This window comes from Chinchilla lanigera, unplaced genomic scaffold (assembly GCF_000276665.1).
Source record: "Chinchilla lanigera isolate Chin_1 unplaced genomic scaffold, ChiLan1.0 scaffold00044, whole genome shotgun sequence".
NCBI classification, from domain to species: Eukaryota; Metazoa; Chordata; class Mammalia; order Rodentia; family Chinchillidae; genus Chinchilla; species Chinchilla lanigera.
This window is the reverse complement of record NW_004955445.1, coordinates 10,362,018-10,375,292: the sequence shown is the minus strand read 5'-3', so window position 1 is coordinate 10,375,292 and position 13,275 is coordinate 10,362,018. Positions and strand designations below refer to the sequence as shown.

The window sequence follows — 13,275 nt, the reverse complement described above, 5'->3', positions numbered from 1 at the left end:
TGGATGGATGGATGGATGGATGGGTTTGTCGGTGGATGGGTGGGCAAGTGAATGAATGGGTGGATGGATGAATGGGGGGATGGGTAGAGTTGGTGAAAAGATGAATCAGTCATTTAGTGCCAGGATAAGATGAAGAGGGGCCGCAGGACTGAAGCTGACCTTGGGTGTCATGTGATTTGAAGACTGGGGGTACAGTAGCTACACTCCTTTTCCCTAACTCTGCTCCCAGGCCTCTCTTTTCCTAACTCTGCTCCCAGACCTTTCTTTTTTTTTTTTTTTTTTTTTTTTTGTACCATCAGGAATCAAACTCAGGACCTGGTGCTTGCCAGGCAGGCACTGCACCACTGAGCTATATCCCCAGGTCCCCCCAGACCTTTCTGACACGATGGTTGCATCTTTCTTTCCTTTGTCTCCAGGTTTGATAGGAGCTCCCAAAAGAGAGACGTGGTTGCAGCTCCGCGCCGAGCTGGAGGCGCTGACGGACCTCTGGCTGACCCACTCCTTGAAAGCCCTAAACCTCATCAATTCCCGGCAAGTGCAGCCCCATTTTCCTGTGTGCGACGAGCTTTCTCCAGGACACGGTGGTGGCTTCTCTTCCGTTTCCTTATTTGGGGGTATTGGACCCCCAGGTTCTCACTTGCACACTTTCTAGACATTTGCTAAAGTGTAAGCGTGCAAGGCACAGTGGAAACCTTGCACTGCTGGCGGAGCTGAGCAAATAGGGGAGAGACTTTCTGGGGTCCAACAGGTCCCCAGGATCCTGCATCAGGACTGGCCTGTGCTCCCCACGGCACCCCAGAACCCCCGGGGCTCTCTATCGTCTTACATTTGCCCGTATCACTCCTTTACATAACCTGGGCCCGTGCACCTCATCAAATATGTGGCTTTTGCGGTAAAATGCAGCTTTGCTTTTAAATGAGAAAAGTATTACACCGATTGTATTCCAGTGTCAGGCAGCGTTAGGCTTCCAGGAGAGGAATCGCTGGAGGAGCCCTGGGCCCAGCCCACTTGAAGATGGCCTGGCTGAGCCTCCGACTCCACCTGTTTTCCTGCTGGCTCCAGGCTCAGGCTACAAGGTGCAGAGGCCTGGCCTTGTGGCCCCTCTGGGTCTGACCCAGCCTCCTCCCTCCTCAGGCCCAACTGTGTCAACGTGCTAGTCACCACCACTCAACTCATCCCTGCCTTAGCCAAAGTCCTGCTGTATGGCCTGGGGTCCGTGTTTCCTATTGAGAACATCTACAGCGCCACCAAGACAGGTAGGGAGAGGCCGACCTCGGGCTATGACGGGAGAAGGGGAGCTCCCCCGACCCCGGGAGGGGATCGTTAAGGAAAACGTCATCCCCTGGGAGGTTTACGGAACCCAGTCCTGGTCCACAGGCTGCCTCGGGTCCCCGGACACCAGAGAGCTGTCGTCGGGGTTGAAACAAATAGAACTGAATAACTGGAAATGAACAGCTTGAACTGAATTACTATGCTCCTGAACTGAGTCACCAGAAATTAACAGTATCGCCAGTTTACAACGCTCACCTCCTCTTTGTGTCAGAGAATACTGGTTTTCTTTTTCTCATGGAAGGAGCTGATTTTTTTTATTCTCGTGTCACCTAAAAATATATAAGACTAGAGAATAAATCTAGTTGAGATGCTATTTTTAAATAGAAATGTGAAGCCAAAAAAAAAAAAAATCAACATATAATACTTTGGAAACATTTTCTTAGGGCAATTTTTGCCTGTACTGAAGTTCTAGGTCTAAATATGCTGAAAAAATTCCTTTAGCTTTTAAAATCATAGTGATTCAGGTCAAAATAGCAGTTAAAGAGTTGTCGACAAGTCCTTACAAATCTCACTTTCATCCTACATGCCTCTAGTCCGGTGTATTTAAAACTTCTTTTTTAAATTTTTGTTTGTTTGTTTGTTTTTGCTTTTGAGACAGGGTCTCATGATGTAGTTCAAACTGGCCTTGAACTCACGATGTAGCTCAGGCTGGCCTCGAACTCGTGGCAATCCTGTTGCCTCAGCCTCCTGAGTGCTGGGATTACAGTCCTGTGCCACCACACCCGGCTCTTTTTTAGTTTTAATTGTGTCAAAACAACAATATCAAGATTTACTATCCTGCTCTTTTTTCTTTTTTTCTTTTTTTAAATTTTTTTGCCTTGCTGGGGATGTGGAGCTCGGGCTTCGCACGTGTTCAGCGAGAGCTCTACCACTGAGGCAGCGCAGCCTCAGTCCCTGGGTTCTCAAAGGTGCACCACGGCGGCACTGTGTCGTCACTCCCACACCCCACGGCCACAGAGGTCGGCCACTTTCCACCCCTGCGGGGCCCCTTCCTGCTGGGACACCCGGGCAACTTCTCTGTGTCCCCGTTGTCCTCGTTCCCCTGGGTCCGGCCCCAGTGCTCGGGACGCTGGAAGACGCAGTGCCGGCTGCCTGTCAGGACGGAGGCGGCTGCAGAGCTCCTCGCTCCTGGGACCTCACCGCGGGGTCTCCTTCCTCCCTCCGCGCATGCAGGGAAGGAGAGCTGCTTCGAGAGGATAATGCAGAGATTCGGCAGGAAAGCCGTCTACATCGTGATCGGCGACGGAGTGGAAGAGGAGCAAGGAGCGAAGAAGGTAGCCTGCCCCCTCCCGGCCACTCCTCCCCCACTCCGGCTCCCCGCCGGCCAGTTTGTTCCCCTTCGCAGATCGCAGAAGCATCCTGAGTAATTTCCTCCTGCAAATCCCCCTTGTGCCTTTGGATGCCGCCAAGGCAGCCCTGGGTCGTTTCTGGGATGACGCGCGGGGACCCAGGGACTCCGGGCAGGGCAGGCTGGGGGGCGGCTGCACGTGCGCGCGTTTTATTGAATGCACGCTGTCACGTGTTCCAGGGACCATCCGCTTAATAAAGACAGCATTAGGCTAATGAAAAAGAAAATCCCGCATCTGTGATCTGGGCCGCCAGCACAGGGCAGGGGGTTCTGGTAGCCGCAGCCCTCTTCTTGGAAAAGAAACAGCTGCCAAAGCCAGGGGTCTGGACCTGTCAACAGCGCCCCAGAGAGCCTGCCACCCCCAACCCGGAGGCCTGGGAAGCAGATTGTTAACGTCACAGAGCTTAATTTGGGGGACCTGGTTTCCCGCTTTCCTGGCTGGCAGCAAATCCCAAGGAAATGCAAAACTGTTTCCGGTCTCAGTGGATGAAACCCAGAAGACAAGGGAGGGTCCCCAGAGTCCTGAGAGGGGCACTGCCCCCGGCCTGGAAGGCTCCCCCTCTTCCCCTCCTGACAGACCCGTCCTTGTGCCTCCGCCTGGGCAGCACAGGTGGAGGAGGGAACCCCAGTCCGCTGCCATCCCGGCCTTCCAGCTAGGTCAGGGCGGCCCGGGATCCCTCCTGAGGGCATTGATCCCTCTTTCATGAGACAATGACGTGCGGGGCTGGTTGCTTCACCCCGGAGTCCACAGCCTCCACCAACGCTCTTGCTGGCTCCAAGCCTTGGGAGAAGGGTATCACTAAGCAGGGCTGAGGGTGTGCGGGCCAGGCCCCAGGGGCATCGATAAGGCCAAGACACCCAGGTACCATGGCATCTGCCTTGCGCTGTCCATGATGCCAGACAGCAGCTGCTCTTTCTCTACAGTCCACAATGGCTCCCACCACCCTTTCACGTTCTGGCCACCAGGAAGGGGAAGGGAAACGGGGACGCCGCTCCCCTCTGAGGGCACAGCCTGACCCCAGCAGAGTCCCTGCCGCTCCAGCCCGCTGACCAGGTTGCAGGTACAGGCACATCATGCTGAGACGGCTGAACAAGGGAGCCCCTGAGAGACAAGCTCTGTCTGCTGCCTGAGGCCAGCGCCCGATGGGGGTGCACTTCCAAGCTTTAGGCAGAGGGTTGGCAGCCCTCAGCCAGCTAGCAGGGGCATCCACCCACCCAGACCAGCACACTCCGAGCTTCCCTAGTACCCGCTCCGCCAGCATCCCCTCTCTCCCCGGCTGTCCCGGGCTGATGAATGGGAGTCATCAGGCCCAGCAGGGACCCCTGAGCAGCGTGCAGTGTGGGCCCTGGTCAAGGGGCTCCGCCAGGCTCTGTGTTGGTGCCGTTAATATCTCATCTCCACCTCAGGGGCTCCCTGGCTCCGGCGCTCCACCCTCGATAAATCCCCGACTCTGGAGTCACCCCAGCTTCTGCTCCTTCCCTCCCAGAAAAAACGAATTAAAGGGGCCGGGCCGGGCCAGGTGGCCACCAGAATCCGTCTCTGTGGGGAAAGGAAGGCTTGAGCGAGGACAGGCTACGAGGCAGCACCTGTGTCCCGGGATAGCGAGCATCCTGCTTCCTGGAGCTGGGAACTGGACAAGCTGCAGAACAAAAGCGGAAAAGCTGTGTTCGTAGAGCAGCTCACTAGAAAAGTTCCCTTTCCTTCTGTTCTCTTTCCGTTCCTCCCACGAATATTTTCTGAGCACATACTCGGTGGCAGGAGCTATGGAATGCAGCTGACACCTCAGGACCTTTGCACTTGCTGGCCTCACACTCTCCCAATAGCCTTCTTGCTGCCTCTCGCTCCGTCCTCCAGGGCCTGCTTAAAGCTCACTGCCCTGGAGTCCTTTCCGACCCCCCAACCCTAGCTTCATCCTCTGAGCCTCCCTTGAAAGCCCCGTGAGTGTCCACAGTGACAAACAGGACAAAGTCCCTGCCCTCAGCCCAGCCCCAGGCCCTTATCCAAGTCTGTGAAGTCCCTCTTAGCACAAAAGGGCCTGGGGTAGGGACTGGATGGGGTGAGGACAAACAGGAAGCAAACAGGGCAAGTACCATGTGCAGAGCCGGAGGCAGGGGGGCCTGGCGGGTCCCAGGGAACAAAAGGACACCGGGAGCAGAGAACTAGCAGCAGGATCACCATGAGCGCTCCGGGCATCCATGGCTCCCGAGGCGCCATCTGCCACCCTGGAGACACCTTGCCTGTCCCGTGGAGGGGCACGGGGCCCCCAAGCATGGCCACAGGACTCGACTGGGGGCACAGGTTCCTGGGCCTCAGCATCTTGAGCCACAGATAAAATAGAGAATACAGTTCACGCATGCGCAGTAACAGACTTCCTTTTGTAATATTTTAACTTAAAAAGTTATTTTACAAAAAACACAAGCCCAAGTTTAATAATTAAACAAAAAACTGGCATGTGCTCCATGACAGGAAACATGTGTTTTCACAGACACACACTGTCGCAGGGAATTGCTTCACGCCCGGGCAGGTCCCGGCTGATCCACGTGGGTTCCCATTAGCACTGCACCGCTCCCCGCCGCACACGCACTCTATGCTCGGGGCTAAGCAATTTAGCAACTTTGGAGACCCTGTCTCCAAATTTTAGAAGTGGCTGGGGATGTAGCTCAGTGTCAAGGCCCTGGGCTCAACCCCCAGTACTGCCCCCAAAAAAGTGTGCAGTCTTGTAGGGCTGCATCACCAGCTCTCTGGGGCCTCGTGCAGGCCGCAGGTTGGGCACTCCTGGCTTGAACATCTGCCTACCTGACAAGACTAGAAGAAGGTGGACTGCAGGTGCTTCCCGGCATGCACCGAGCATCCCGTCATCACTGCGGGAGCGGAGGTGACCAGGCAGCACTGAGGTGGGGTGCGCTGCCCAGATATGGGTCTCCCAAAGGTTCTCCATGGCACAGTTTGGCAAAGAGCCGTTCCCCGAGTCTCCCCACCCCCACCCCCTGACCCGTGGCCACTGTTCTGTGTTCCAGCACAACATGCCTTTCTGGCGGATATCCTGCCACGCCGACCTGGAGGCGCTGCGGCACGCCCTGGAGCTGGAGTATTTATAGCACCTGCCATCACACCCACCATCCCTCGCTCCCTGCCAAGAGCCGCAGACGCTGGAGAGCAGGCAGGGCCCCTGCACCCAGAGGACGTGTCCAGTGGCCGCGTCAGAAGCCATCCTGCACGAGGGCTCTGAGCAGCTGAGTCCCCAGCGCTGGCTTCGGAATACTTGACGCTGGGAATGGGGCTGGCGTGGAGTCCAGACTCTTCTGCAGGACTCTCGGCACAAGAGCAAGGGCCTGCTGACCGGGGAGGGCCGGCGAGGAGGAGGAAACAGGTTCTTTCTTTTCTCTTTTTAATTTATGGACGAATCTCGTGACTCCGGTATTACGCGCTTGTGCCTGTGTCGTTGATTTCCTTAGCTGTTGATGGGTTTGTTTTTTTTTTTAACCTGGCATGCGGGATGGTTCGCAGTTCTAATTTAAGCACTCTCTTCTCCAGGCTGTGCTTTGGGGGGACAATCACTCTTGGACATGGGGGACTGTGGGGAGACTATCGCTTTCTGTCGTTTCCGGAGCCCCGCCCTGCGGCACCTGGACAGTGCTGGTGCCTTACGCGCGATGCCGTTTTCCAGGCGGAGGGAATGCGGAAGGAAACTGTACTTTGTGATGGATAAAAGGCATTAAATAAAATCACGTTTACATTTTGAAGTGGCATGGACTTTATTCCTTCTGTCGGACTTCCAGATGGGGTTTCTCTCAGGACGTCTTCTGTGGCAGAAGAATAAAATCCAGTTTAACCTGTCTTACCCCGAAGGAGGCAGCGGGGGGCGCTGTTGTCTCTCTGGAGGCTGCATCCAGGTGGCGACAGCTCTCTCCTGTGTGACTTTCCTGGCTCTGCCCTGTGGTAGCAAAAGAGCTCCAAGAATCTGTCAGCAAAACTGTGTGACCAGAGCGAGGACATCTGCGCCCCAGTAGTTCTGGTAGAAGTCCAGGGTGGCATCTCACTGGCGACGTTTGAGTCACGGCCACCTCCATGAAGCTGGATTTAGGGTTGGATTCTCTTGCGAGCAGAAAGTTGGGGAGGGCTGGTCCCCCAAAGGAAAAAAATCAGTAACCCTGAGCTATTCCTAAAAGAATTAAGGTAAGCAGGTAAGGTGCTGCTTTGGAAAATACAGTCAACTGCCATTCTGGTGATAGGACTTTAATTTCCTAAAACCTGGCAAAGAGTCAAGGATCCAGGGTGAGGGCAGGGCGGGGGGATCTGGAGAGGTCCCGGGGGTGTCCTGAGCGCTGTTACTGCCTCAGAGGACCTCTTAGGACCTGGCGCATATGGTGGGACATTAAGCAGAAATGTACCCTCCTTCCTCCATCTGTGTTGGTGAGATCCAGGCTGAGCCCTTGGCTGATCTGTGTGACCGTGGAGATGGAAGCTGACTCAGCAATCAGAATCTCAGAGCTGGAACCCACATTGTTAGAAGCTGTCCCCACGGGTGAGGGACACCACGCCAGGGTGATAGGTCCCGAGAACGAGATGTCCGCGGATGAAAAGAAAAGTAAGAGAGACAAGAAAAACCAGAGAGGCAAAAGTCCGGGATCAGGGAGCTTACAGCCTGTAGGACTGCAGCCCGATTACCAAGCTCAGTCACCTTTTATTGAGCAAGAACCAAAGGCGCAGCTAGTACAAATGGGCGGATACCAAAGGTTTTAGTAATTAAAGGATTATCTTTCTCCAATTCTGCCTCTTACGCTGCTGGCGACAATCCCCAGGTGGGCATCCCACACCCAGCACCACGCTTACTCAGTTCAGCTGGGGGTTATAAATTGACCACTCGTCATCAATCCACTACAGTCCACCCCTGGTCAACTTGATAACCATACACATTTCCTTAATCCAAAGGTCTCTAGTGGCAGATTTGTGAAAAGTTAACATGTCTTAGTCTATTCGCATTTACTTTAATATAACAGTTACATATATACAATTTTTCACCGACTGAGTCATCCAGGCTGTATAATGGAGCCTTATCTTTGGAAATCCTAACAAAAAATAAACAAATCATTGTGTGTCCTCAGTGCTTTCTGATCAAAGAATGTCCTTCTCCACAACCACACACACACTGAGCTCCCTAGGGGTGGGTGTGGTTGGTTTCCTTTCTGTATCCAAAGCACAGAGCCTGATAGCAAGCACAATCCATGATAGATAGGACAGGAGGAAGGATGGAGCCAACGCCAGGCACCACATAGCACGTCAGTCACCCAAAGACTGCACACAGGGTGGCCCCATAAGATTGTATCACCAAGTAGCCACATCTACTTAGTTACTTTTTTCATTGCTGAGACAAAATACCTGACACCCAAGGTTAAAGGAGGAAAGGTTTTTTGTTTGTTTGTTTGTTTCTTTGAGGTACGGGGGATCGAACTTAGGAACTTGCGCTTGCCAGGCAGGCGCTTATGCCACTGAGCTATATCCCCAGCCCAAAACGTTTTATTATTTAGCACAAAGTTTGTAGAGGTTTCAGCCCATCATCAGTTGGCTCCACTGCAGGGTGCATCGAAAGGGGGCTTCAAAGAAGAGAAACAGTTCATGGTGGGCAGAAGGCAGTACAAGCATACAAGCAGCAAGCAACAAGCCACAAGCAACAATTACAGCTCTCTTTCTGTCCCTTATGTTTTTACCCAGGTACCACTCACACCCTTAATCCTATCGAGAACTATGTAGTAATCACTCCCTAATCTCAGCAACACACACTCTGGATGCAGCCACCTCTGTAAAAGCCCCACCTATGACTGCCTGAGGCTTTGGGGGACCATCTAGACACAAGCCATAGCATCATCTAACAATATACTCAAAATATATCCCTGCCATTGACACGTGACTGCATATCTGGAACCGCAGTCAGATGGGTGATTGTATGGGTGAATGGCCATTCGGACAGATGGATGAATGGATGATTGAGTAGTGGTGGATGGATGACTGGTCAGGAGATTGGATGGCTGAGCAATCGGAAAGTGGGTGAGTAGCTGTGTGTTTGGGGGCTGGATGGGTGAATGGGTAGGTGAGTGTTGGGATGACTCACCAGATGGTTGGATAGATCAGGGTGTCTAGATGAACCCTGGATGAGTGACTGGTTGTGTGACAAGAGGAGTAAGTTGTCATTTGAACGTGTGAACGGCTGGAAACTTGGACAGACAGTAGGTGGGTGAGCGAGTGGACAGAAGAATGGGCAATTGTTTGGATGAGTAAATGGACGGAGTGATTCATGGTTCCAGAGTGGTGGGTAGTAGTGAGACAGTGGTTGGAGGTGTGGGTGTCAGAGGCTTTCATGGTTAGGTGGGTGGTTGGCAAAGCGGAAGGGAGGGATGGTAGCTGGATGGATAGAGCTGATTGGTGGCTGGAAATGACGTATCTCTAACGTTGCCATAACGATCTGGGTGCGTCTCACAGTGCTCTGCTGGGCAGGCGTCTTTGAGGATGGGTGGAGGCATTCTCCTGCGGGGTTGGCTTCTGGCCGGAGTGGGACGGAGACTGGACCAGGATCGGGATCCTTCGTATGAGGAGGACTCCAGGATCCTCCCACCCCGCTTTGCCTAGCACATGCGCATTTATGATCAGGTCTGTGATCTGATCATAAATGATCATGATCATTTATGATCATCCCTGCCTGCCGCCACCAAAACTATCAGTGCAAATTCTGTTTAGAATCAGAGTGCGGATTACTTAAAAAAGGATCCTGCCTTTTGTAGGCTTTCATTAGAAATGATAATCGAGTTTTAGACCTCGCACAGGAAAAGGTTTCAGGTGAAATCGGCGACCTCCTCTCACCCCTGAAATTAAATCACCTGGATGGCGAGCCGCTTCCCCGTTTCAGTGACGCATCTTCAAAAGCCGGTTCCGACAGAAACAAAAGTTCGTGGTCTCTACGGCAAATGCCTTAGCTCCCTCGTGCCCCTCCACCTATATCTGCGTGCCCAGACAGCGCTGTCACCAAGAGCATTCCGCTGGGTCTGATCCAGAACTTCATCTGCGAGCGCTCGTACAGGTGCCCCTTGGTGCCTGGCTTTCTCACCCTGCGTGTTTCTGAGGTGCAGCGGTATTGTTGCGTGAGTCCATCGCTTACTCTGGTAAAAGGGCAACCGAGTTCAAAGCGCCGGTTTATTTCTCCTGCAAGCTCAGCTCCAGCGATGCTGTGCTGACCCGTGACCACCAGAGGGCAGGACGACCCCACAGCGGGGCACAGCCTCCGGCAGAGACCAGGCAACCAGCGATAAAGCAAGACCTCACTGAGGATGGCCGGGTCAGGCCCGAGTTAAAGGTAAGGTCACCTGCCGCAGTGACCGGGCCTCAGCTGACTCGTGTCTGTCTGCGCGGGAGGCACGGGGCCGCTGGTGACCAGCAAGCCCGGGGCTGGAGACTCTGGACCCGGCACTCTGCCCGACTTTAAACGTGGGCCGCTGCGATTTTAGTAAGTACCATCGTCGTGGTCTTTTAAATTGTTTGGGGACGTGTTGGGATGTATTTCTATATCCAGAAGTTCACTGGAGAATGGTGATAGTCAGCTGTGGTCAAACACTAATTTTAAAATTCAGCCAGGCCTGGTGGCACCCCAGGCCAAATCCTGGAGTGCTGGGATTACAGGTGTGGGCCACCAGGCCTGGCTAACCCGAGGCCCTGTTTGGACAACTTCTCCCCCTGTGACTTTGCACCAGTAGCCTAAATCTCACCTTCTCGATGGCCCTTGCGTTAGCATGTAGACATGTGACCTAGGCTCAACCCAGGCGCTACCCAGGCTCCGCCAATCAGACGCAACCAGATGCTACCCAGGCTCAGCTAATCAGATACACCTACGTGGTACTTAGGCTCAGAAGCGCCCGCGCGTCAGGCCCACCGCAGAGAGTTGTCATTTCCCTGGATGTAGTAGCATCGATTTACTGGGTTTTTTACAATCTTCCCAGGTACTTCTAATTTTCACACAGCATTAAGAATTGCTCCCTGAGATGCCCAGCTCCGTACCCCGCCACCGTTTCCACTCAGAGCCTGTCCCCAGCAAGCCTGCCTAGGATTCTCTTACCCAGGGAGAATGCCCGATCAATGAGAACAGATTGCAGTTGGTTTGTCCACCACCGTGTCCCTGGTACCTGGCTCGGTTCTCCCGCTTCCCTGGAGTCTGCAGTTCTCATGGTGACCACCAGGTGGCAAGCGCGTCGGATTTTGTTAAAAGGTCACCCTGGATGGTCCAGGCTGGAGGCCCCAGCCATTCCTGTCCCAGGCCCGATCACAGTGCTAAGAAGGAGCAAGGCCCACCGGGTGCTTCGTCCAGGTTCACCATCCCCCATCGCGTACCCCCCTTCCTCATTCACAGATTCAAAGTTGTTAGGTCCCTAAAAACCCCCAACTCAGACGAAAGTTACGACACGCCACAGTGGGGACCCCATGTCCTGAGCCAGGTGCGCTCGCCCACTGCAGGCCTGTGGGCCAAGGCGCCAACGTGGGTATCGCATACCACCATTAGGTCTAAAAGGAAGCCAGGCGCGGTGACACATGCCCGTAGACTCCACTACCCCGGGCTGGAGCCCCAGAGACCAGCCCGGGCGACACGAGAGACCCCTTCTCAAAACAAACCAACACAGCACTGGGGAGAAAGGTGTCTCCTCACGCGTGTGGCCGCCAGTGCTCTGGGGGACGTGGAGGAAGGGCAGTCGGGTATGGGGAGGGAAGGATCTACACGGCAGATCAAATCTGAGTCAAGTGCCTGGACTGATGATTCAAAGAAACAGTAGAACTCATTCACATTTTTAAAAAGCTATTTCTCCACCTAGGAGTCAGCAAATCCCCTCTTCCAGTCTTTTGCTGTGGGGAGGCTGGGTGGGCGCAGAGGCTGACAGCAGGCAGCGGTCCTCTCCACAGCTCACATTCAGCTGGGGCACACACGCACACACGCGCACACACGCGCACAAGCATGATGTGTGGACGTGAACAATACCACACGGCTGAGACAGAGGCCGTGAGACCGAGCGGGCGGCAGCTGAGAAGGGTGACAGCTGGACGCCAGTGGAGGATGAGAGGACGAGGTGCCAGCAGCCGAGGAGGCTGTGACAAGTGTGACAGTCTAGGGAAGGGGCTCAGCTTGCAGGAGCTGCACATCACCTCTTGCAGGGGCGGCTTCTTCCCCCGGGGCTGCACATCGCCTCTTGCAGGGGCGGCTTCTTCCCCCGGGGCTGCACATCACCTCTTGCAGGGGCGGCTTCTTCCCCCGGGGCTGCACATCGCCTCTTGCAGGGGCGGCTTCTTCTCCCGGGGCTACACATCACTTCTTGCAGGGGCGGCTTCTTCCCCCGGGGCTGCACATCACTTCTTGCAGGGGCAGCTTCTTCCCCCGGGGCTGTGGCCAGGCAACACGCTGGGCTTCAGGAGAAAGCCGGAGTAGGAAAGGCACGCGCACGTGCAGGAGCAGGGAGCTGGCGTTTTTTCTCCCACTAACGAAGCGACAAATGACGGCCCAGCAGCTGCAAAGAGCACCGATGCAGTTGTTAGATCCTCTCCAGCCCCAAGCACAGCCCGAGACCACGGCCACAGGAGCACAGGGACCGGCCCTCGCAACACTGCCCCCATCCGGGCATCAAAGGGAGAGCTGCGGGCAGCCACGCAAGCCACAGGCCGCTGCCCTGGACAGGACCCGGCTCGCGCTCGCCCCACTCACGCCATCCAGCCACACACACCCTTCGCAGTCACCAAGTAGGTCAAGGTCAAGGTCACAGGTCAAGGTCACAGGTGCCTGGGCCCTCTGTGCTTGCTGGCCCCCCGCCCCCAGTCTGGGACATTCACTCCCCTGCACTGTCTCCAGGCAGCCAGCTGCTCCTCCAGCGCTGGCTCACACCCGCTCTGGAGAGGGCTCTGCACTGGCTGTGCCTACTCCTTAGTCTTGGTGTGGACATCCCCGATTTGCCCCTTGACAGCCAATGCCCAGCTGCCCAAATCCACCCCATGCTCTACTTCAGACCCAAGAGGCGAGAACAATGTTTTGATTTTTAGATGGCTGGGAAGAGCCCAAAAGAGTATTTTGCAAGCCGGGTATGGTGGCGCACGCCTGTAACCCCAGCACCCGGGAGGCTGAGGCAGGAGGATCGTGGCAAGTTCGAGGCCAGCCGGCTACAAAGTGAGCTCAAGGTCAGCCTGAACTGCATAGTGAGACCCTGTTTCAAAAAGACAAAAAAAAAAAAAAATTTTGCAATACAAACTAACATTTTGTTGAGCTTGGGCATGGCGCTGCACACTTGTAATCTCAGTGCTTTTGGGAGGTTCAGGCAGGAAAATCTTAAGCTTGATCCCAGAATGGACAATTTAGCAAGATCCTGCCTCAAATTAAAAATGGTTGGGAATGTAGCTCAGTATGGAGGCCCAGGGTTCAACCCCCAGTACTGCAAAACAAGACATAAACATAATCAAACCAAAAAGGGGGTACAGACTGCCTGAAAAACTTCAGTCTGTCAACAATTACTGGCCTCAGCCACAGCCCTTGCTGTCCCCTCTGGTTGCTTTCATATCACTGGGCAGAGGGAGCAGT

At 54.5% G+C, this 13,275-nt stretch overlaps 1 protein-coding gene across 1 annotated transcript in view; it reads left to right on the top strand.

The window, feature by feature from the left end:
• Positions 1-6,424, top strand: part of Eya2 (EYA transcriptional coactivator and phosphatase 2) — a 151,378-nt gene extending 144,954 nt beyond the window's left edge. The window contains exons 12-15 of the mRNA XM_013518289.1: positions 417-531; positions 1,135-1,256; positions 2,506-2,606; positions 5,699-6,424. Coding sequence (XP_013373743.1) covers positions 417-531; positions 1,135-1,256; positions 2,506-2,606; positions 5,699-5,779 — 419 coding nt within the window. The 3' untranslated portion in view covers positions 5,780-6,424. The remainder of the gene's footprint in view (positions 1-416; positions 532-1,134; positions 1,257-2,505; positions 2,607-5,698) is intronic.
• The last annotated feature ends 6,851 nt before the right edge of the window (positions 6,425-13,275 follow it).